Source organism: Periplaneta americana, chromosome 12 (assembly GCF_040183065.1).
Source record: "Periplaneta americana isolate PAMFEO1 chromosome 12, P.americana_PAMFEO1_priV1, whole genome shotgun sequence".
Taxonomy (NCBI): domain Eukaryota; kingdom Metazoa; phylum Arthropoda; class Insecta; order Blattodea; family Blattidae; genus Periplaneta; species Periplaneta americana.
This window is the reverse complement of record NC_091128.1, coordinates 87,079,824-87,105,844: the sequence shown is the minus strand read 5'-3', so window position 1 is coordinate 87,105,844 and position 26,021 is coordinate 87,079,824. Positions and strand designations below refer to the sequence as shown.

At 35.5% G+C, this 26,021-nt stretch overlaps 1 protein-coding gene across 9 annotated transcripts in view; it reads right to left on the bottom strand.

Annotated features, from left to right (window-relative positions):
* Positions 1-26,021, bottom strand: part of cic (Putative transcription factor capicua) — a 113,647-nt gene that overhangs the window by 54,685 nt on the left and 32,941 nt on the right. For all 9 annotated transcript variants that reach the window (XM_069841713.1, XM_069841714.1, XM_069841710.1 and 6 more), the window contains 4 exons: positions 19,918-21,451; positions 10,156-10,270; positions 7,460-7,666; positions 3,329-3,462 (listed from right to left, as the gene is read on the bottom strand). In XM_069841713.1, the coding sequence (XP_069697814.1) occupies positions 3,329-3,462; positions 7,460-7,666; positions 10,156-10,270; positions 19,918-21,451 (1,990 nt within the window). The remainder of the gene's footprint in view (positions 1-3,328; positions 3,463-7,459; positions 7,667-10,155; positions 10,271-19,917; positions 21,452-26,021) is intronic.

The following is a 26,021-nucleotide window of genomic DNA, read 5'->3' as shown; positions in this document are numbered from 1 at the left end:
TCTTTACAATAAGCCACACCATCCTGTTCCCAAATGAAACAAGGAAACAGCTGAATCGATAATGAACAGTGTTGCCAACAATGTTCCCTGCGTAGGAAAAAGTACTTCATTGTGCAAAATAAATGTACAAGAGAACCATTACTGGATTTTGGTTAAATGACTTTAGGGACACTTTGTTTCTTGTTCTGTAAGTTCAGTTGTTAATTTCACGATATCCATAGAGAGGTATAGATCTCTCAACATTTGTACTATATACTGCTAAGGAAGTTTCACATCATTTCTACTAAAAGACAAAACAAAACATTATCAGGAGATAGTCAGCAGTGACATTTGCAACTGAATATGGAAATAATAATATAATGGCCAATTTGGAAATTTTGCTTACAACACTGCCTAGTAGATATTCATCATCCTCTATTGGCTTTTAATCTGCAATACTTGGGCCCGAAGACAATCAGGGAAAATAATACACCTTTGAGAAGATCTCTGAAAATATGTTAGGCAAACATAAACTTATATTTAAATACTGTAAGCTTGAGAAAGGAACAAGATACATGAGCATACTAGATTAAATTATGGACAAAAATAATAATAATATGAGAGAAAAATTATATGGTATCCTCTGTAATAAGGAAAAGAACTTAATCTGTATATATACTCTACCAGATATCAGATGATAGATGACATTAAAATATATGGATCATATATGGAGAATAAGAGGAAGGCAGAAAATAGAAAAGATTAGAGTATGCTGAGTTTGCAGTGAAAGATCTGCCCTTGGGCAGAAAACTATGAATGAATGAAAATATTCTATCAACCTATAATACCCATAGCTCAGTATATGCGAGAAATATATTTAAATATATGTCAAATTCAATAAAAGAATACAGTTCCTGTCACCCCCCCCCCTCAATAGCAGGGCCATTAACTTGTTATTCACTCTGACTCTACATAGATGTTCCTAGTGCTGAGGAGCACAGACCACTTAGTTCGTCAGAGACTATCTAGAATGCATAACGGGTCGTCATCCACATTACACTTGTAATGAGTGATAATAATGAAGAAATTTGAAATGCCACAGGGGGATCGGAATACCTGGAGAAAACCCCACATGCTTTCCCAACACAAGTTTTAATTCAGAGTAGAGTGGGATTTGAATCTGGCCAATAAGCCCAATGCTCTAGTTATAGGAAATAGTAGGGAGAAAAAAGTGGAATCATAGACATTTGAACTGCAGTATTCAGCATACTGGTCTGTATCATTTTGTAATTGTTGGGCTATGCCGAATCCTCGTACTTAAATTAGTTGTGAGACATCAACAGTCATGAAACCTGATGACTGCACACATTTAAATTTTTTAACAACTGTCTCTATGCCTAAAATGTGTTTTTTAATTTACTCTTTAATCCTCACAATCTGGTATGGATCTCGTTAAAATACGACTACTGCCTTTGGTGTAGTGGTTAGTTTGTCTATAAATCAGGAGGTCTTGGGTTCAATTCTGGCTAGGCTATAACCAAGAAATTTTTCAATACATATGGTCTGGAATGGGGAAAAAACTGGGAAGAGAACTCCAGTTAAAGAGAAGTCGCTTAAAACATTTGTGGGAACTCAAAGTACTGAATATACAGCATACATTTAGTTAATCACCTGGTGCTTGGCTCGGTCCTGACTCCTTGTGTGGCTGCAGGACCACGGAGTTTACTTAGTTCATTAAGACAGAGTTTACCACCAGTGACTTTTTGTAAGAACTAACATCTTTCCAGCATGCATTCCAGAGAACTTTGCTGCTAGTAGTATTTTACATATAGGAGAAAGTATGGAGAATTCCATTATATACAATGGGGACACACCGTTAGTCGAATGGCTAGAACATTGGCTTTCCACACTGGTGACATGGGTTCGAACCCCAGAGGTCCAAATGGAATTTGTGGTGGACAAAGACGGTGTTTGGAATAGATTTTTGTGGGATATTCCAGTTTCCTCTACCAGCATTCCACCACTGTTCCATTAATCATTATTGTACAGTGTTACATACTTCATTTCCTATGGTGTGCACAAAGGCCTTTATGACAGCTGAAAGAGAACTATATTTGGCATGTTGCACACTAGATGGGAACAAGTGCCCACCATTAGTTATATAATAATAATAATAATAATAATAATAATAATAATAATAATAATAATAATAATAATAATAATAATAATAATAATAATAATCCGTGGTGCTACAGCTCATGAAGGGCCTAGACCAACCAGCTGGCTGCTGGCCTCACGTCCATATGCCAAAGCAGAGGTGGACGATCATTCAACCAGAATGGAGGTATCGTGTGGTTAGCACGATGATCCTCCCAGCCATTATAGCCGACTTTCGCAACTGGATTTCGCTACCTATCGTAGGTCCCCAAGTGCATCACGATGTTGGATGGGCACCGGTCCCATACACTGACCGAAATTTCATGAGAAAATTTCTTCCCCCATGAGGACTCGAATCAGCGCGCATTCCGTAACAAGAGTCCTAGGCAGGATGCCGTAGACCATGACACCACGGTGCGGGACGAAAAAAATATATACAATGGATAAATAACCAAAAGAAATTATTTACATAGTGTTCTACACTCTCTCATGAACTGTTGAGTCTGTGTTTGTAAGAATGGTCTATTTTAATTTTCCATGTATAACCTGGGTATGGAGTTTATTTGTCGAGGCTGCATGAGGAACTACGAGGTTTGTTGATGTGATTGCGTCACTGATAATACCTCCCATATGAAGTGATTTAGTAATGTTACATTGTCACCTGTAAAACAACGTGTGTACCATAGCCAAGCAACTTCTGTTTCTTATTTTGTTCAGTTATTGTTGTATTAGTATGTGCATATGTTAAGTTTAAAATCAGATTGAGTTTCCAACCAAAATGAAGTGAAATGAAACAGTTCTGTGGTTTTGTGCAAGAACCCTGTAACTCTCGCATAGTTTGTTCTGAGAAAATCAAATTTAAAGAAAATTTTAAGCATTGTACATAATGGTATTGCAGTATGTTGTCATCTCTCTTTTATCTCTGATGTGGATATTAGACCTATAATAAGAGGTATGATAAATAAAAGGGTCAGATCCGTATTAATAACATAATCTAACTTTTTTATGGTTACAGGATTCTTGCACTGAACCATAGAGTTGAGTTTTATTTAAATTGCACTTCACTTATGAAAATGAGAGGAAATAACTCCTACTGTGGATCAAATCTTAAATTTTAGTCCTAGAATCCAGAAATTCTGACATATCTAATTCTAACGTCAATCTTCTATCTGTACCATTATTAAAATCTTACCAAGCATGTTTGCTGCTTCAGTTTCTTCTTGGTCAAAACGACCAGCTATTCTTCTCTCTCCATAGTTAGGAGATGTATCAGAATCCCGGGATGTTTCTTCTCCTTCAATATCTCTGCCTAGGCCTTTACCACTCCTACAAAAAATTGTGTATAAATCAAATACATTGCATTCCTTCAAAATAATGAGTAAAACGTAATTTCAAGTCAGTTAAATTCATAAATCCATTAATGTCTATAATGTAATGTGTTATAACATTCTCTGGTTATATTTGTTGACTGTTATAACATCCTGTACAATTTTAAATGGAAAAATTCAAGAAGAAACAGAAATATAAGAATATAAAGTTACATTATCACTGCTGATACATTTACAGTTCCCAATGACAGGAATAAAATCTACCACATTCCACACTTAAAGACCTTTTCATAAAATAATTCTTGAAATCAAACATACTTCACTCAAATCTAACCAGTGTTCAAAGTAAATTCCAGATACTCAATTTTATAGTAACAATATTAAATTATATTTATTAATTAACATTTGAGGAGAAAAATTCGCTCCAGAGATCCACAGCACCGGATCGAACTCTCCAGTTGACTTGAAATATAAACATCAACGTATATGCCCAACTTGAAGTCAGGCCACAAAAGGGAAACACTGAAGGGGGAGAGTTCGATCCAGTGCTGTGGAATGAATTCGGCTTAGCTCTGGTCAGAGCGCTTGGTACATAGAACCAAGGACCAGGGTTCGATCCCCGGCATCCATATTATTCTGTTGGACCAATTAATAACATCTTTAGTAAATATATTTATTAAACATATCCAAGTATTTTTCCTCCCAAACACTGAATCTAAGGAATTCTGGTCATAACAGTTTGAAATTAAATTACCTTTAAGCTTCAGACTCCTCGGTAAATTCTTTTTAATCTTAAAGTACAGAAATAAGAGAATTATACTAGTCTAAAATATGTATCAATTCACAAACATAATAAGATAAAATTATATGTGGTCCTGTTAAAATTGGCAGAAATAATAGCAATTCCTCTTCGTTTGTCAGCACTATGGCCAAGTTGAATCTGACTCGAACTTGAAATAACCACTACGATATAGTGGTGAATCAGTGTATTTGATATAATTATATATATATATATATATATGTGTGTGTGTGTCCGGCTTCACAGCGAGAAGGGTTGCCTTCCGGATCCTAGTTGCCATCTTCTTCTGTCCTCCCAATCACCGTCTTGTAACTCTCTCTGTGACATAGCATTTTTCACTCCTTAAATCCATGTATCTCGCAGTCGCCCTCTTCTTCTTCTCCCATTTGGAACCCATTTCAAGATAGTTTTCGGCAGTTTTTCGTTTTCCATCCGCTGAACATGTCCGTACCAAATTAACTGTCTTCTTTGTATTTCTTCGATGACTATTTTCTCTTTATGCACAAGTCTTCTAATATCCTCGTTCTTAACCCTATCTAGTCCTGACTTCATGGTTGATCTTCTCAGGAAATCCATTTCAGTAGATAGAAGCTTATTTTTCATACGCTCAGGTATCTGCCAAACTTCACATCCATAGAGTAATGTGCTTTTAACTATGGATTCATATATCATCATTTTTGTTTTTGTCCTAATGTTCTTCTGCCATAGAATAGAATTTAGTGTTCCTGTAACTTTCCTGGCGTTAATTATTCTTGAATTTATCATACTTTCATATCTTCCTGTATTATCAAATTTTGCTCCTAAATATGTGAATTCATTACATGATTTTGATAATGCACATAAATTCAGTCCAGAAGCTAATGAAGAGAAACATCGTTTCAAAGTAGCCTTAGTGTGATTAATATTTCAGACATATTCTTTCTATTCTCTACAGAACCAGAATGCGTGAATCCAAAACAAGTACACGCAATCAAAGTAATAGATGTCTACATTAATAATTACCAGGGAACGGATTTATATGGACTAAAAATATATGAAATATGTAAATATATATGTAGTTATTTTTACCAAAATATGGAATTAAATATGGATTTTTACCAAAATATGGAATTAAATATGGACTTAAAATTATAAAAAAATGACTATGTACGTTAAATATTGGTACATTTTAATCAAACTAAACAAAAAATATAATGGACGTACCTTATCTTCCAATGTAGTTTCAACAAAACACAATTTTTATTGTCTGTTACCATAACAATAGGTTACAAACATTTCTTTCAAGTGCTGAAAAGTGAATCTTCTTCTATTGTCTCTGAGGATAGATTTATACTGACTAAAAGAGCGTTCGACGTCACAAGAAGTAACTGGTACATAATTCAATTTCACAATGTCTGCTGGGGATAAGTCCAAGTTAATCTTCACTGTTGATTCACCACTCATCACAGCAACAACCTTTTGTAGTTCTTCATATCCAGGGTTTTTTGAAAGTACAGTGTCCACCTTAGCTCTTACTGCATCTGCAACTTTACCTCTACCACGATTCAGTTGTTCCATAGTACTATTTATAATTTCAAAACTTTCAGATAGTGAAAGGTGCCTATTTTGGAGACTTTTGAGCGTTTTTATGATGCATGAAAATGTATGCTGAATGTGAGCTAAGTCATTCTTCACACTTATGTCACAGGTAACTGTTTTCGCAGTATCAATTGAGACTGCATCTTCAGAGTCCAATGCAAGGAGAACATTGTTAATAGAGTCTATATGTTCGGCATAATATTCAACTGCTTCTAGCCATGTACCCCATCTAGTTAAAATTGGCTTTGGTGGCAATGGAATTTCAGGGTACATTTCTTTCAACACGTTAACTCTACTGGGAGCTTTGAGAAATACTTTTTTCACTGATGAAATCAACAAATCTACTTTAGGGAAATTGTCTCTGACCACTTCTGCCACACGATGAAATGCATGCGCCACACAAGTAAAATGAGTCAATTTAGGATATACAACAGATAATGCTTGTCCAGCTTTGACCATATAAGGGGCAGGATCGCTAATAAAGAATAACACATTATCGTACATAATACCCTTTGGCCACAGGATACCCATAGCTTCGTTGAACAGTTTAACTATAGTTTTGTTATTGCATTTTTCTAGAACATCACAATGTAAAAGAATTCGTTCAGAATATTGTTCACTTAACAAACCGATAACTACATTACCAACAAGTCTACCTTCTTTGTCGGGAGTCTCATCAATGGAAACCCAAATTGAACTATCTTTAATTTCATCTCTTATCTTCTGTATTGTCTCATCGTAGATGGATGGAGCATACGTCTTCCTAAGTGTTGACTCATCCGGGATTGTATGTTGAGTATATTTTTCAAGGAATTCCCTGAAGACCTTATTCTTTAGTTTGTAGAGAGGAATATCAGCAGAGATGAGAGAACGGCACAGGTCGATGTTAAACTCAGATCTTACATTTGATGTTGTTGGTTGTGTTAAAAACAATTGTCTCTGCTTGGAATTTAGTTGTTTGTTGGCCTGATGTTTACTAGTTGTAATGTGTTGTTGCACCAGGAACTTTTGTGTAGATGATACTGCACACTGACACAAATTACAAAATAATATTTTATTGTCAGTTGATAAACCATCTTCTTTAAATTCTGAAATGTAACTTGTTAGTTTTGATTTTAAATTGACTGAATGACGTACTTTTGGCATATTTACCGTCTTTATAGTATGATTTACAAAACTGAACCTATGTGTACTCTGACTGGCATTTAACTGTTGAGCTGCACAACTGAAGTCTGTTAAAAATTTTAAATTAAATTAATACAGTTTTGTAACTTACTTTCCCATTGTTGATAGGACTGCTAATTTTCAAATAACTCTGATGTTAAAGGGATTACTGAACATGTGTTTAAATCTCTATTGTTGAAATGTATTTTTAAAAGTTAATGGAATTTTGTTTTGTTTTATTGTTAAACCTAATATAATATGGACTGTTTTATATGAAATATGGAAAATATATGGAAATTAACGAAAATATGTACTAAACTCTAAAATATGGAAAATAAAAGTAGGATTTTTCAACCCTACACATTGTGAAACATAAAGATAATGCAAAATATAAATTATATTAGCTTTATAAGTAAATATGTATTTACATATAAATCCTTTCCCTGATAATTACCTTGGAAAATTAGCCGGACCAGCTCGGAGACTGCTGCCTTTAAGACTGAGATGTCTCGAACAATATCCTCGTCTCTGAGATTCTTTGGTGCAGCCATCCTTTGAGCATAATCTTCTCCACTGCTTTCCATTAAATTTCTTTCTTATCCCACTTGGTGTGGATACCACATCACCCTTCTTATACTTGTGAGGAGTAGCCGCCTGAGACCTGTTAATTTAAAATTAAAAGCATCAAGTCAGAAAATATTTATATTACTCTAAAAATATCTGAAACCATGACTGGTAGGCTGAATCTACCTTTCCCCTCACGACATCTGAAAAACACGCTATTTAGTAGCCCAGATCTGCATTTGCCCCTAAAAAGTGTGAAAAATGCAAGTTTTGATATACTGGATTTACATTTTTCCTTAAAAAAAGAATGAAAACACTATATTCGGTAGTCTGAATCTACTTTTGTCCTTACAAATGTCTATAAAACAACATATTTGATAGGTTGGATCTACTTTTGTCCTTATAAAGAATGAAAAACACGACATTTTGTAAGCTCGACCTACCTTTCTCCTTAAAAATGCCTGTAAACACTATGTTTAGTAGGTTGGGTCTATCTTTGTCCTTAAAAATGTTTGCAAAACATGGTATCTAGAAGGCTGAAGCAAACTTTGTCCTTAAGACTGTCTGAAAACACAAATTTGGTAGGCTGAATCTACCTTTGTGTCTAAAATTTCTGCAAAACAGATGACTTGATAGGTTAGATCTATCTTTATCCCTAAAATATCTAGGAAATACGATATCTAGCAAGCTCAATCTACAGCACCCTTAGTTTGCTGCTTTCGTAAGTCAAGTTGCACAGATACCACAAGGGAATTGCTGTGCCAATCACTGCCAGCACATATAGCCATTCGTCCTTGGTGCAACGGCCCATGAAGGATCAAGGCCAACCAGTTGGCTACTAGCCTCATGTCCACATGCCTAAGCTGAAGTGAACAATCATCCAACCAGTATGGAGGTACTGTGTGATCAGCACGATGATTCTCCCAGCCATTCCCGCTGGTTTTTTAAACATGATTTCGCTACCTATTGTAGCTCTCCAAATTCATCATGACGCTGAGTTGGCACTGATCCCATACACTGGCTAAGATTATGACAAAATTTCTTTCCCCATGAGGACTCGAACCAGCACTCATTCCATATTGTAAATCCAGATATGGTGCCTTAAACCACGACACTATGACATAGGATATGTTTGCAATATAAAAACCTGAATAAGTATTCACTCTATTTACAATAGCTGCCACATAGCCTATATTCAGACATTCTTAGAAAATTATTATTTCTCAGCTGTTTTAGTCCCAATTTTTTTTCTTATGCTCTCTTAGAACTCTTCTATTGTATATGTGGATTTTTTTTATAATAAATCCTATTCATGAAGGCTGTCCAAGGATAATAGTCACAAGGTGTAATATTAGGGAAGCATGGAATCCACAAATCTATATTGATCACTTTGTTTCCAATACACAGCAGATTTTGATCTTGGAGTCATTTGCAATGTGTACAGTGGCAAATTTTTGTTGAAAATAACAAACACGAAAGTGCTACAAGACTTCGTTTTTATGTACAGCCTTAAATACAAAAAATGATCGCTCTCCTGTAGCGTGAATTTGTCTAAGTCTACTTTGGGCAGCGCCTGATTCACACGACTGAGAAAAGGATGTTTATTTTGCACCAATTTACTCCTTGAACATATCTTCATTATAGATTATTCATAACACTTGACCTAAAAACAGACAGAAAAAGCAACAAACAAACAAAACAAAGGAAAAACAGAGCAGAGTCGTGCATAAGAAATTCATTCATGTGTAAATCTAAGCTCTTACAGAATCAACCAAAGTCTTCCGAAAGAGACTTAGAGTATTGCAGCTGGTCATTTTTTTTTTTCTAAGACTTTACATACCATAAAAAAGAATTCGTTCAAGTAATATTTCGTTCTCAGCATCACTAAACATAGATCACGACTGATGTCTCTTATCACACAGCACTTAATGGAGCCACTGTGAAATGACTCACCTGCTTAATGTGCATGAATTGAAGAGGTTAGCAGTGTGGGATGTAAATGGAGATTATTTCCAGCAGTTATTGTGAATACAAACTTGTATTAAATAGAAATGTAATGAACAACTATAGGTGTTGGCAGTGGCTGGCAGAGCAGTTCCCTTCCACTATCCACATGACTTTACATACCATAAAAAAGAATTCGTTCAAGTAATATTTCGTTCTCAGCATCACTAAACATAGATCACGACTGACGAAAGAAGGGAACTAAGGGTCATGTCTGGAAAGCAAGATGTTTGGTAAGTTCTGTCTTCAGGTGATCAGATGCAGGAAATCTACTTACTGAAACAATGTAACTGGTTATTTTAACTCACTTGCCAATTTTTTACAGTTATATTGTTTCAGTAAGTAAAAAAACTGGCAAGTTATATTTCAGCGTGACTTACATTTTGAGTCTAGCGCAGGCTCGTTGATAAACATTATTCAACATTAGAAAATAAATGATGTAGCATAAATAATCAGAATTAACTGAGAAAATCTTACTGTGACTAAATAATTTAAAACGAAAAATCAAGTTATAATATAATTTATTTTCCGTACCAATACACGCTTTAAACTTGTAGTCTCCTTGTAATTAAATCGTTTTACCTTGGGGTGGCAGGCTGTGAGCGAGGTGTGATACTCCTCTGCTCTACAAGACTGGAAGTGCTGCCCCGACTCTGCATGCTGCTGCGCTTGCTGCTACCCGACAGTTTCCCACCATCTTAAAAGAGACACAAACAGTTTCATTTACATTACTGCTGTTTCGTTTCCTTATGGCCATTCTGATCTTGGACACATTAAGGTAGTGCCTCATCTGCTTAAAAGGAGGTACAGCCACCTTTGAGCACTATAAATAAAATAAAATAAATGAAATATTTTTTCTCAGAAACCAGGAAGTGTATTAAACTCAGAAATGGTGTGATAAATATTCACTACTACTACTTTAAGAAACAATATTCAGATACTAAAAATAATTTATAGTTACCAGTGATAAAATATTCAAAATGGCGCCTTTGAAAAATACATTTCCATATTTCTCAACATATTTTATGACTTCTTTTCCAATCTAATATTAAATCTTACCTCTAAAAAATGTACTAGAATCAGATTTGTAACATGAATAGTTAAAATAATATACCATATTTACCAGCATAATGGATCCACCCACACAATGTATGTACCCCAATTTTTCGCGTTAAAACAAAAAAAAAAAAAAAAAATTCCTCCCACAATAGACGCATAGAGGAATGTGAATCTATGACAAATGACAGCAGTGATGCTGAACCTGACAGTGAATGAGGTAAGGCTAGTGTTAATAATAACAATAAAGTGTCTTATCTTATTGTCTCTGTGTTCATTGTTACAAGTTATCATCTGTTTATACAACTGCTACTAACTATCGATCATCTTAAGTGCGACGCAATCGATATATGAATTAATTGCGGCCCATATATCATTACGTATTCTATCGATTATTTCAACATTCGAGCTGGTGCACCTTTAATAGATTTTTTTCAGTAAAATGTTTTCCTCGCATAAAGGGCAGACCCTAGTTTTTTTGTTATAAAAATCGACAAAAAAAAAAGTGCGTCTATTATGCGGGCAAATACGGTAAAACATTAACCATCCTAAAATTTACAAAATTCAGTAGTCGTTAAAAAATAAAAAAAATATATTTATCACACAGATACATAAAAGATTCTGGTACATTTAAGATTTAACAATAGATGGGAAAAGGAATCATAAAAAATATATTGAGAAATATAGAAATCAGGTGGGAAATACTTCCCACTGCACTTACTTACTTACTGGCTTTCAAGGAACCCGGAGGTTCATTGCCGCCCTCACATAAGCCCGCCATTGGTCCCTATCCTGAGCTAGATTAATCCAGTCTCTACCATCATATCCTACCTCCCTCAAATCCATTTTAATATTATCTTCCCACCTACGTCTCGGCCTCCCCAAAGGTCTTTTTCCCTCCGGCCTCCCAACTAACACTCTATATGTATTTCTGGATTCGCCCATACATGTTACATGCCCTGCCCATCTCAAACGTCTGGATTTTATGTTCCTAATTATGTCAGGTGAACAATATAATGTGTGCAGCTCTGCGTTGTGTAACTTTCTCCATTCTCCTGTAACTTCATCACTCTTAGCCCCAAATATTTTCCTAAGAACCTTATTCTCAAACACCCACTGCACTATTTTGAATATTTAATTACTGGTAACAAATTATTTTTATATCTGAATACCGTTTCTTAAAGTGGAGGTAGTAAATATTTATCACATCAATCCTGAGTTTAATACACTCTCTGGTTTCTGAGAAAAAAATATTTAATTTTGTCCTAATTTATAGTGCTCAAAGGTCGTTGTACCCCTTTGTCATAATAATATAGTGGTGCGAATTTTTTTATGTTTACACAAAATGTTTATGTTTATGATTGTTGCCAAAATTCCCTTGTCAGAGGCTAATTGTTTAGCAATTCTAATGATTTGTGTACACTGTTTTTTAATTTTACAATAAGATCAACTTTCGAAAATTGTTAAGATTTGTATTTTCAACTTTCTATCTTCCCTAGCATGAAATGAGTCAATCAACTTTTGTACCATATGATCTGAACTGTCATGATTTTTGTATTGTTTTTCGTCTGAAGTAGAGTCACTTTCAATGTTATGAAATACTTTATCTCTAAGTTTACTTTTTATTTTTTTCTAATTTCTGATGCGGATAATGTTTTTGTCAGAGTTCTCTTTTCTTAATGAGACTTTCACCTAATGACACTAAGCTCTCATTAACAATGGATATATTGGCCCTTTTTTCAGTTTCTTTTAAGAAAATCATACCAGATGAGTTTATATCACAACTTTCTGCAATTTCATGGAATTTGGCTTCAGAAAGATTTTGAGAACTACTCTCCGGTACACACATACTTATTTATATCTCCAGGGTTAGGAAGTTTTGAAATTTTTATCCAACAAATATCAAACACTTTCACTTGACATGACAAATCATAGTTCTCCAATTTCAGTTTCACTAACATGGCATGTGTCACATGCTGCTAAGACATTCTATTTTTAAATCTGTGATTTTTTTTTCATTAAGTGGATTAAAACACGCATCATATCGGCTTCTATTTGCGTCAATCATTATTTATTTCACTGAGCAGGCTTATTCTGTAAAAACCCGTCGAAGTGAGATTTAAACCGGACAAGATATTCTCCGCAAACAACACAATACATGAAAGACTGGAGTTTCTAAGTTTCAACTCTTCATTCTCTTTGATCTTCCAACAAGAGGGCCATAAATACTTCAAGGTCTTTGTATAATCATAGGGTTCTCAAAACAATTTTAGGAAACCTTCCTCTACCCTCCCTTTTGTGGCAGACCAGAAACACCAAGTAGGCCTAGTTTGTCAATTGCGGGATAACTCTTGTGTCTCAAATAAACATTTATTTCATATACTTCTAAAAGGAATTCCACTTTAAAAATTGGATGACCATTAGAATAAATAAAAAGGAAAATGTTAGTATTTTTTTCAAATTTTTAACATATTGTTTTAAATTTCTATTGTCAAAATAGAGAGTGTTAGTCGGGAGGCCAGAAGAGAAAAGACCTTTGGGGAGGCCGAGACGCAGATGAGAAGATAATATTAAAATGGATTTGAGGGAGGTGGGATATGATGGTAGAGACTGGATTAATCTTGCTCAGGATAGGGACCAATGGCGGGGTTATGTGAGGGTGGCAATGAACCTCCGGGTTCCTTAAAAGCCAGTAAGTAAGTAAGTATTGTCAAAATTAATGTTAAAACATCTAAAATTTGTTTTCTTTTCATTTCAATTAAATTTAATATTATATGGCGTGAAAAGCCACTTTTTAAACTTTAAAATTAACTATGAGTTAAACTTATGTTGTAAACTTAAGAGAAACAAGCATTTATGAAATATCTTAAGTAGCTAATTTCTATAAATTTGACTGCGAATAGACTTGTAAGAAATAATGTTCGATTAAAATTGACACTGTGTGGCTATTTACTTTGATATACAAAATGTATAAAAAAAAGTTTGAATCTTTTATAAAACTGCAGTGTTTTTAGGTGTTCAATTTCATGTAGAATGACTCAAATGTCGTTTCGTGACATACAGATATGTCAATGCTACGACTTGATTTCATCATCAGATCTCGATGCTTAATATTTCTCGAGTGAATCTCACATTAATCTGAAACGACACACAAATTGATGCTACACGAAAGTGACTATTTCCTGTTTCAAAGGACGTACATGAAGTTTCTTCTGTCTAATAAAATTCTATTATATTTGCTGAACAAGAATTTCTGTCTGTGTATATATATATGTGTGTGTCTCACTCTCTAGAGGGTGTTAGGGATATACGTACAAATATATTTATATTAAGAAAAATGCATGTAAAACATCCTATTTACTTTTCCCTTGCTCTAATAGTTTTTCCATAAATGTGTAATGTATTTTACTATTTGATGGTTTACGAATGCTTGTACTATGAAATGCCTGTCAGTTTAGAGACTGTATGTTTTTGATCACATGTACTGCATAAACACTTTTTCTCAGTTAAGGGTCATTAACCTTGCAGGAAGCTCATTCACCAAACATCTGACGGGTAATGGAAGGATTTTCTGATGCTGAATTAGCAGATATTCATTTAATGTATGGAACAAGAAGAGAATCTGCAACCTGGCAAGGAAGCTCTACTGGCAAAGATTTCCAAATCATCGGATTTCAAATAGATAAAATGTTTGTTACTGTGTAAAAGACTCTGGGATACAGGATCTCTTCATCATGGAAAGCAATGTGAAATTGTTTCCTTCCATTATGTGACAAAAAAAAAAAAAAAAATTCTGCCACTAACTAATAAGAAAACAAAATATTAACTTTTGATAGTTACTAAGAGTTTATCTTATTTCGTATGTTTCTTTTCATTCCAATAACAACCGTCTTTAAATGTCAATTTCTCTTTAATTCTTTCGTTATAGTTTAGAAGTGAATGCCATATTGTTTATAAATAATTTATTTTGATAATTTAGATGAAATTACTTACAATGCTTTTGTTTTATTGCAATCTATTGTTTTTATGAGAACAAAAAAAATTGCTGTTTCCGAAATTAGAACATATTATAGTACAAATTGAATTCCATGTGTTAAGACAACAGAATAAAGCAATGCAGAAATAAATGGTTACTCCCCATACAAAGAATGTAACAAATTAGACTACCACATTGGTTTATGAATTACACACCGATTAGTAGAAGAGACAATGGACATCCAAGAAAATGATGGACAGAACAGTTATAGATTGCTACAGGCTAAGTTGCCTAATAGTAGTAGGTTATTTTGCGACGCTTTATCAACAGCTTAGGTTATTTAGTGTCTGAATGAGATGAAAGTGATAATGCTGGTGAAATGAATCCGGGGTCCAACACCGAAAGTTACCCAGCATTTCATCATATTGGGAAAACCCCGGAAAAAACCTCAACCAGGTAACTTGCTCCGACCAGGAATCGAACCCGGGCCACAAGTTGCCTAATGCATGCATGCAGGATGATGATGATGATGATGATGTTAACGTAAAAAGGTATCGCAAAACGTATTTGTGTTTGGATACACATTAAATTATTTGGTTGCCTGTTACAGTATAGTGCAAGACCTTCAGGATAAGCCTGGATGATAAAAAAACCCCATCAGCCTGAACCTCTGCATATAGGCCTACCCAGGTGTTCATAAAGAAAACAAATTCCCTGGAAGTATTAACGAAACTAAAAACATAGTATTTCTTCATGTTTAAAAAATAACTTCGAAGACTGAGAAATTCTTTATTTAATAAATGGTTCATTATACCATATCCGATTATGCCTAAAAATATTTGAATATATACCCCTAACACTCTGCTTAAAGTATATTTATGTACCGATATATTTATTTATTACATATTCTGGATGAGTCACTTGCATCTTCCTTATATGAAGTTATGCAATCCCGTATATTCATACAGGGCGAGTCAGTAGAAAAAGTACATGGTTCGAGGGGTGATAATATTGGTGATTCTGAACAAAAAAATTTATATGAACATAAGTCCTGTTCTTAACAGTTTCAGGGAAGACTAATCGAAACAATGAGGAACCGGAAAAGTCCAGGCGACAGTAAATTAAAATCCTGTTCTGTTTAATTGTGCACTTTTCTTTACAGAATATGTTTAAAAAGTCCACAGTTAACTTCAATTCACTTTGCAGCTCTTGTAGACAGCTGGTGTGTTGCTGCTCTGATCTGATTCGGACATTCCTTTACTTTTGCACATGCATGTACAATGCGAGCGAGAAGTTCCTCCCTTGTTTCCACTTTGCACTTGTAGACTTCGCTCTTAAGCCAACCCCACACACAGAACTCCAATGGAGTAAGGTCAGGTGATCTCAGTGGTCAAGAAATGACTCTACTGTGACCAACTCAACGCCCAGGATACGTTTCATTGAGGTACTGCGTCACTGGCCATATGAAATGTACAGGAGCTCCATCATGCTGAAAGTACATACGAAGTTGTGTTGCCAAAGGAATATCCTCCAAGTATTCTGGTAACATGTTGTGAAAGAAATCATTACTCATTAAGACGGTTATTTAAAACAACTGGCTCGATGAGTTGGTTATCAATGACACTGCACCACACATTAATTGAGAAATGTCATTGAAAATTGTTTCCATAGTAGTGTACGGATTTTCATTTGCCCACACATGATAGTTGCGCATGTTGTTGATTCCATTGCAGGTAAATGTTGACTCATCAGTGAACAGAATATGTGGCATTAATAGATCATTAGAAATGATCTATTGACAGAATTCTTGCCAGTTGGTATCACATCCTACATGCAGAGTTGCACGGATAAAGACCTTGCTCATGTACTATGCGCTTCACTCGTGTTTGTAGAATACCAAGCTGTACAGCAATTTTTCTAGAGCTAGTAGTTGGGCTGTGTTCCAGTATTTGAAGAATGTTCTCAACTTCATTAACATTTTGTTGATCGGGACGTTCAGTTGCAACATGGACGCTGGGAAGAGTACCACACTCATGCAATCTGCTAAACACTTTGCTATTTGGAACTCTGTGATTAGGAAATCGTCGTTGGTATTCTCGAACAGCAGCTCTGGAATTTCCATTCGAAAAACCATAGACAAAGATCACGTCGGCATACTCTGCGCATGTGTAAAGAAGACCCATGGCATTTCCCTACACTGAACTGTATTAAATGTACATCTAACAACTGCAGTACACTAGTACAACCACTGTAGAAATGGAAACTTGAGGTAAACAGCTAGACTTATAGGACTTTTCACCCCACTTCACTACACTGAACTGCAATGGATGTACACGTAACAACTGCAGTACACTAGTACAGCCACTGTAGAACTGGAAACTTGAGGTAAACAGCTAGACTTGCAGGTCTCTTCCCCACTTCACTACACTGAACTGCATTGAATGTACATGTAACAACTGCAGTACACTAGTACAACCACTGTAGAACTGGATACTTGAGGTAAACAGCTAGAATTGCAGGACTCTTCACCCCACTCCACTACACTGAACTGCATTGGATGTACACGTAACTGCAGTACACTAGTACAACCACTGTAGAACTGGAAACTTGAGGTGAACAGACTTGCAGGACTCTTCACCCCACTCTACTACACTGAACTGCATTGGATATACACGTAACTGCAGTACGCTAATACAACCACTGTAGAAGTGGAGACTTGAGGTAAACAGCTAGACTTGCAGGACTCTTCACCCCACTCTACTACACTGAACTGCATTGAATGTACACATAACAACTGCAGTACACTAGTACAACCACTGTAGAACTGGAAACTTGAGGTAAACAGCTAGACTTGCAGGACTCTTCACCCCACTTCACTACACTGAACTGCATTGGATATAAACGTAACTGCAGTACACTAATACAACCACTGTAGAACTGGAGACTTGAGGTAAACAGCTAGACTTGCAGGACTCTTCACCCCACTCCACTACGCTGAACTGCATTGAATGTACACATAACAACTGCAGTACACTAGTACAACCACTGTAGTACTGGAGATTTGAGGTAAACAGCTAGACTTGCAGGACTTTTCACCCCACTCCACTATATTGAACTACATTGAATGTACATAACAACTGCAGTACACTAGTACAACCACTGTAGTGCTGGAGACTTGAGGTAAACAGACTTGCAGGACTTTCACCCCACTCCACTACACTGAACTGCATTGGATGTACATGTAACAACTGCAGTACACTAGTACAACCACTGTAGAATTGGAGACTTGAGGTAAACAGCTAGACTTGCAGGACTCTTCACCCCACTCCACTATACAGAACTACATTGAATGCACACGTAACAACTGCAGTACACTAGTACAACCACTGTAGAACTGGAGACTTGAGGTAAACAGCTAGACTTGCAGGACTCTTCACCCCACTCTACTACACTGAACTGCATTGGATGAACACGTAACAACTGCAGTACACTAGTACAACCACTGTAGAACTGGAGACTTTAGGTAAACAGACTTGCAGGACTTTTCACCCCACCATGTGCAAGTGGTGCACATTTAAAATGGCCAATAAAGGCAATACTACAACCTAATGTCAATTTGGTTTTGCATCCACATGTGAGTGCTGATGAAGGACATGAGACTGATTCCATGATTTTCAAAGAGCTATATGTCAGATACTGTTAAGAACAGGACATATGTTCGTATAAATGTTTTTGTTCAATTACCAATATTATCACCCCTCACACCATATACCATTCCTACAGACTCACCCTGTATTTTATTCTGTAAATATAATACCCATACTCAGATATGAAATGCAAAAGACAACATTGTTCTGACACAGTAGCTCAGTTAGTTTGTGTGTGCAACCAATAATGCTAATGTTGCAGGTTCGAGTCTCATACTCTACGTGCTATTTTAATGTAAAAGGCACAGAATTTCCCACAAACTCTTTCTTCAATAATTTTACGCCATCCTGCACTAATCCAGAAACTTCTGATCTCCCATAAATTTCCAGCATCGGTTGAAATACAATTCATTAAATTGAAAGAACAGAAAATAATCAATAAGGAAGAATATGTGGACATGATCTTGATTTGAGGGAAGACAAGACAATGCAGAAGAGGCAGGGCATCATCTAAAAGAACAAATCGTTACAGCTTGGAATTTCATTAGGGTGTGCACACATCCTTGGCAACTCATTTTATTATGTATATGTTATTACCAATGAGGGAAGTGAGATGGTATGCACCAGTACGGAATACCATCATTGGTTTCTATGGCCAGAAAACATACTGTTAGTGAAAAATGATATACCATCACTGAACAAATGTGATCCGTAAAAATTTGTTTATACACTTCTTTACAGCAAAGAGTACTATTTGTTTGCTTCGTAAATCTAAACCTCAGCCTTCTGGAACTGTGTTCAATGTGTATTTAGACATGATAAATCAACCCCTGGAATGTTTACAACGGTAGCATTTCAAGTATAAAGGCTGTGGTCTGTAGCTTGTGGTGGCCATTGTTGCTAATTTAGTGACTGTGTCATTTTCATTGTTGTTGTATATTTTATTAATAATTAAATAAGGCACTTTGAAGCTTTAACATAATTTTAAATAATAAGTCTCTCTCAATGGACATTTCAAAACAATCTTCTAAATAACTGAAGTAACTTGAAATTATTTTATTAAGAAATCTGAGTGTTGCGTAAGCTTCAAAGATTCGCATTACTCACTGTATGAAACAATTTATTATGTAAATCATGTATGTTGTAAGGGAAGGGGTATGTCTTTTTTCAAATGGAGGTATGCCAGGGGAAAATCTTGGAGTAACATACCACCTCAGGTTTTTTCCCACTTCCCTCACTGATTGCTACTACTGCAAAAGCTGATCTCTACACAAAGACAAATATTGTGTGACAATTTATGGTATGCTATTGGCTACTGGGGAGCAGGAGCTGTTATTAAGTTCATTCATTTGTTTAAGAGTTGATAAGTTACATTCCACTCTCAAGCCACTGACTCCTTTGTGAAAGATCAGATAGCTTGTTACTGCTCAAATGAAGGAGTCATTCAAAAGAGTCAATTCGTTCAAGCACCACCCAACACTTAGTCTTAATAACGTCTTAGGGAAACTACAGGAAAACCAGAGGTAGGAAGAGCAGGTTTCAATTTAGGAGATAAGGCAATTGGCTTATTTGTATTGATTTCCGCATGTTATGAAACACTCTGTAACTTATATTTCTGCAAATGGGAAGCTGTAACTTTTATTTACCCTACCTCTACACACATACCTGCATCTAAAGGAAAGAGGATATCTTCTTTCCGGAGATCATCATCACTCTCACAGAAATCATCATACTGACGTCGGCGGAGATCATCTGCACTACCATTAGATAGAGCTGTGCTAGTCGAATTGATGCTGACTGGGGTCGCCATGCTGTGAAGTGGAGACGTAGCAGCACTCCGGTAGTAATTGCTGGCATCAGCAGGCTGCAGTGTGGGCACGTGGTGGAGTGGGAGGGGAATAGGGTGTGGTGGAGTAGGTTGGTGAGTGTGTAACACAGATGGCTGTTGAAGCTGTCCATTTGAACTTGGTGGATATATCCTACCGTTGTTACTGTTGGTGCCAGTTATTACGTGATGAGGCTCGTCCTCCATGCTCTCCAGTTCATCCCACCATGGAGGCAAGAGCAGTCGAAGATCTGCTCTCTTCACTAGCAGTTCCTGACTTTGTTGTCCTCCAATAAGCTTAACAAGAAACTGCACTGGCGAAGTTAAAATCTTATACACAATACCCTCGAAGAAGACTCTGTGATTGTTGTCCGTAGCACGAACACATACACGTGCACCAAGTGTTACCTGGCCCATCGAAGGGCTTGCGTCTCCAATCACGTCATATTTCCCCGAACCCAAAACATCGGTAAAAACAGCTAACTCGTCATAGTAATCGAATTTGACCCATACTTCTCCTGTGCGCAAAGCCCTACGTATAACTCCAGGAAGATAAGTCTTGTCCTTCTTGGCCAACACACGATTGTCTTCCCATTCACTAAGATCAATGTCACCTCTACTTCCTGGAATTTGCATATGCTTTCTACTACCACCAATTAAACTACTGTCTATTGTTAATACAGGCAAACAATTGCTTCCATCCGATCTAAGCACACCAATGCCGTCATTTGGACGAGGAGCCTGATCTTCTATTACAATATCCACTATAGTCCCAATGGAAGACGTTCGACTCTGCTGTGCCATAAGAGGTGGAACAATGATTTCTTGAGAGAGTTTGGGAGCGGGACTGACATACGAATAATCTACTGCTGCTGACTGTGGAGGCATCACTACTACACTCTGTGCTGGAGGTGTCACACTTGCACTGACGACAACACTATTATTCTGATTTTGAAAATGGTTTTCTGTCGATGTCTTTTCCAATTCTTCTAACTCTGATGGATCAAACTTACGCTTCTTCGGTAATTTTCTAGCACTTACTGCAGTAGCAGTCTCCTTATTCACAGTAGCAGTAGTAGTGGTAGTTGTGGTGGTGGTAGTAGTAATAGTAGTAGTAGTTCTTGACACATTACTGGGAGTTAATTCACTGCAGTTATTATTGGTAGACCTATTTAAATTTGAACATAGTGTAGAACTGTTCTGAAATCCTTGTACTTGTGAAGTTGGAGCTCCACCTCCTTCATACCGTGGAAAGTGATCAGACATTTCTCTCTTTTCATGCATATTAGACTCTGTACTCATTCCATATGTGCTAACATTTGTATTTGAAGTGTTTGCACTGCTGATAACTGCTGCTTCTGATGTCACATTGTTCTGAAACAAGGGAATAAATATATTAGTACCGTATTAATTTTGAATCCAATAAATATTTTAATCTACAGAGTGAATAAAAAATCTGGAACCATATAAATATCTTCCATATGCTTGATTTTCGATTATTATAGGTGTTACCAGTATTTGTAAGACCAAATGCTCTACCAGTGACACATTCGATTCTAGCCCTCAGCTATCTCAAAAACCGCCATTTTGGATGCAACTTTGAAATTTTAAATGGAAAGGGGGTCATGTAGGTAGTCAAAATCATGTGAAATTTTCTAAAAAAGAATCAATGGCACCATCTGTTTTGAGATATCTCTAATCGTTTTCAAGTTTTTAAAGATAACTCTCATAATGACACAAACATTAGTTACTGCATCTATAGATATTTTGTAACATGATACAGTACTAAGGAGGCTTTGGAAAAGGTATTTTTATGCAATTCTGGTAATTAACTTTTTCTGCTTTACTGTTTGGTTAACCTGTGACAGATTCAATGCATTGCTGTAATTATTTGAAGCTTTCCTATAACAAATTTCTTGATTTTCGTGATGGCATTATCGAAAGAGGGAAGAATTGATACCATTCTTCATTCTGGTGGGTTTAGCCACAGAAATGTTGCAGCAGAATGGACGAATAGTTCCCTGGACATTGGATTGGTCGGTGTGAACCAGTAAAATGGCCAGCCAGTTCTCCAAATTTAACACCCCTTGATCTTTTCTTTTGGGGTTACATAAAGAGCTTGGTAGGCCTATACAAAGAAAAAATTGAGAATGTGGAACATTAAAAAAACTGTATCATTGAAGCTTGTGCTAAAATCACCCCGGAAATGCTACAAAATGTTCTCTCCACATTCTCAATTTTCTCTTCATATACCAAGCTCTTTATGTAACTCCAAAAGAAAAATTCAAGAGGTGTTAAATCTGGAGACCTCGCCAGCCATTCTACTGGTCCATGCCGACCAATCCAATGTCCAGGGAACTGTTCGTCCTGTCTGCTGTAACATTTCTGTGGCTTAACCTACCAGAATGAAGAATGATATGAATTCTTTCCTCTTTCCATAACACCATCACGAAAATCATGAAATTTGTTACACGAAAGCTTCAAATAATCACAACAATGCATTGAAACTGTCACAGGTTAACCAAACAGTTAAGCAGGAAAAGTTAATTACCAAAATTGCATAAAGATACCTTTTCCAAAGCCTCTTTAGTAGTGTACCAAGTTACAAAATATCTATAGACACAGTAACTAATGTTTGTGTCATTATGACAGGTATATTTAAAAAACTTGAATAACGATTAGAGATATCTCAAAATGGAATGCACCATTGTTTTCTCAGAAAATTTCGCATGATTTTGAGTACCTACATGACCGCCTTTTCATTTAAAATTTCAAAGTTGCATTCAAAATGGCGGCTTTTGAGATAACTGAAAGCTAGAATCGAATGTGTCACTGGTAGAGCATTTGGTAACACCAATAGCAATCGAAAATGAAGCATATGGAAGATATTTACATGGTTTCAGACTTTTGATTCACCCTGTATTATGATACATCCCTGACAGACAATGAGAATACAACTGGTACAGTACTTTAACATAAAACATGAAATCAATACTCTGCAATGTAACTATTATCCTTTATGAGCAGAATAACTACAATCCCTTATGGAGAGAACAGCAACAAGCACAGTCTACCTCAGAAATAGACAGCCACATCTCCCCCCACCCCAAAAGAAACACACCACTATAACACTACATGTATTTCTAGAGACTATTTTATTGTTAAAGATTAATAATGCAGAAATAATGAAAGCAATGATGGGAATTACTCCCTACTCCCTAAAAAGAATTCCCCAGAATCAACTTTGATACTTACAGTACCATTTGAGTACCATTTGTATGCAATCCCGAACATAAAATATATACTATCAGTTACATCTGGCTATTCAATTTCAACTTCAAACAGCCAACTTAAGATACTTGTACAGCTCTTAAGAAAAAAATATAAATATCACGATCATAACATATACTTCCTCACTGTAAATTTCACGTGTTTCACAACAATTCAATGCTTTTATCATGTTTTTTAAGTCCGTTATTTAACGACGCTGTATCAACTACCAGACTAACACTGGTGGAATTAGTTATAGCAAGATGATATTTGGCGAGATGACACTGAGAATTTGCCATTGATTACCTGACATGTGTCTTACAGTTTCGAAAAACCTCGGAAAAAATCCAACCAGATAGTTAGTGTATGCAGAAATCGAACCCACACTCATGTGCAACTCTGGATCAGTAGGCAAACACGTTACAGTCTCAGCTGTACAGTGGTTTTTATCATGTGGGGAATGACAACACCATTTATAGTTTAAGTTCTTGAAGTACTATGGGTAAATATACACAACCAAACACACAGAACGCACTCCACTTCAGGAATCACATGATTGATGATCGCGATTTTTTTTGTTTTGTACAGAATAAACTCAAAAATGAGGTAACAACTTTGTATCAGTGGAAAAGCATTTGGCTAAGAGAAATTAATTATAATATAAATAATTATTTCTTCTATTCATTGCGAATTTTCTAAGTTTTCAAGGTCTATGTCTAAACAACAGGAGCAGGTATATTGAAACACAGAGAAAAGCTACCTCACTGTTCAAGGATTTACCATCTTTTTTAAATACATCTGCTACAAATGGGTGTAACTCTGAAGCAAGATTTTTAATAATCAGAATTAAAATGGGGTCCTCTGATTGAGGTTCTGGCCGATATATAGGCCTACATCTAATATCAGGCAGTACATCTCACTTAACGGTATACAGTATGTCAGAGAAAGAACAATTGTCTGTATACATCTGAAGTCTGATTAGTGTAATATGTAGCTAATCGGCGAAGGATGGAATGAAGAGGGAAAGGAACTGGTCCCCTACCCCATTATTTCCTGACCTAGTTGCCTCATAAATAGTGTCTTCTTGGTATCACTTGTGAGGTTCGGACCTGTCTTCGGACAGTTGACTAAACAACAATTAAAATGGAGAAGTCAATATGCCACTAATTTATTTTAACAGTCACATATATAATCCTAGATTTTATTTATAATTGCTTTAACTTCAAGGTCATTTCACAACTGTTTCGAATAGTACATTGTATATCTGACATCCATCAGCCAATATGCTTACCCCTGTGCTATGTAGTGGCCATGTCATCAAGTACAGTCTTAAAAAAAAGTTTTGTCGCACAGATACTTAGATACTTTGTAAGTCCCAGAAAGAAAGCAGTGCTCATGATCAGATATACAACGAAACAAAACTAATTTTATTATCTCAACTAGTCCTTCTCTTGTGAACCAGGTCACCCATCCTCTAATCATGCGCGCTGCCTCCTCTGGGATTTAAATTTTCTAAGACTGTATAGTATAATCAGATTGAGATCTCAGAAGCACTTTTTTTTAGTGTAAATGGAAACCAATGCAGCATTTTTCTTTTAAATAACTAAATTCCTAGTTATTTTATGACTCAGAAAAACATTAAAACACATCAGATTGACCACTTCTGAGTTTTGAACCTCCCAAATGCAAGTCCAGCCACTTCGCTCAGTGCATAAATTTTAAATTTCACTTTTCGTAATAATATTACATACAAATGATTATGATAAACACGTAGCTATTTTATGTAGATTTGTGATAAATTACATGTATCCACTGAACTTTACAATTTATAAATGGAGTCAAATGTAATATTAGCATTACAGAGAAAAAGCATTTGTGTGTAATGCAGAAAAGTAAAGTTCATCTGCTTTTTATTTGGGTGCATATTAAATCAATTAATTTAGATGCAACTGTATTTTTCAAAATCTAACATTAAATTTATATTTTTATATCGCTAAAGAACATAACAGAATATAAATAACTTTAATATTATTTATATCGCTAAATAATGATAATAGAATATAAATGATAACTTGAATATTATTTATAATGCTAAAGAACTGTAAAAGAATATTAATGATAAGATGAATACTATTTATATCACTAAAGAACGATAACAGAATATAAATGATAACATGAATATTATTTAGTAGGTTATTTTACGACGCTGTATCAACATCTCAGGTTATTTAGCGTCTGAATGAGATGAAGAATACTATTTATAACGCTGAAGAACTGTAACAGAATATAAATGATAACTAGAATATTATTTATATTGCTAAAGAACAATAACAGAATACAAATGATAACTTGAATATTATTTATAACACTAAAGAACTGTAACAGAATATAAATGATAACTAGAATATTATTTATATTGCTAAAGTAAGATAAGAGAATATAAATGGTAACTTGAATATTATTTATAATGCTAAAGAACTATAACAAAATATAATAGTAAATTTAATATTATTTATATTGCTAAAGAATGATAACATAAATGATAACTAGAATATTATTTATATCGCTAAAGAACGATAGCAGAATACAAATAATAGCTTCTTTTTTTTTTTCGTTGTTGGTAACTCTGTAGCATCTATTAGATGCTTTATGGTTGTCCTAACAGATGGAGTTA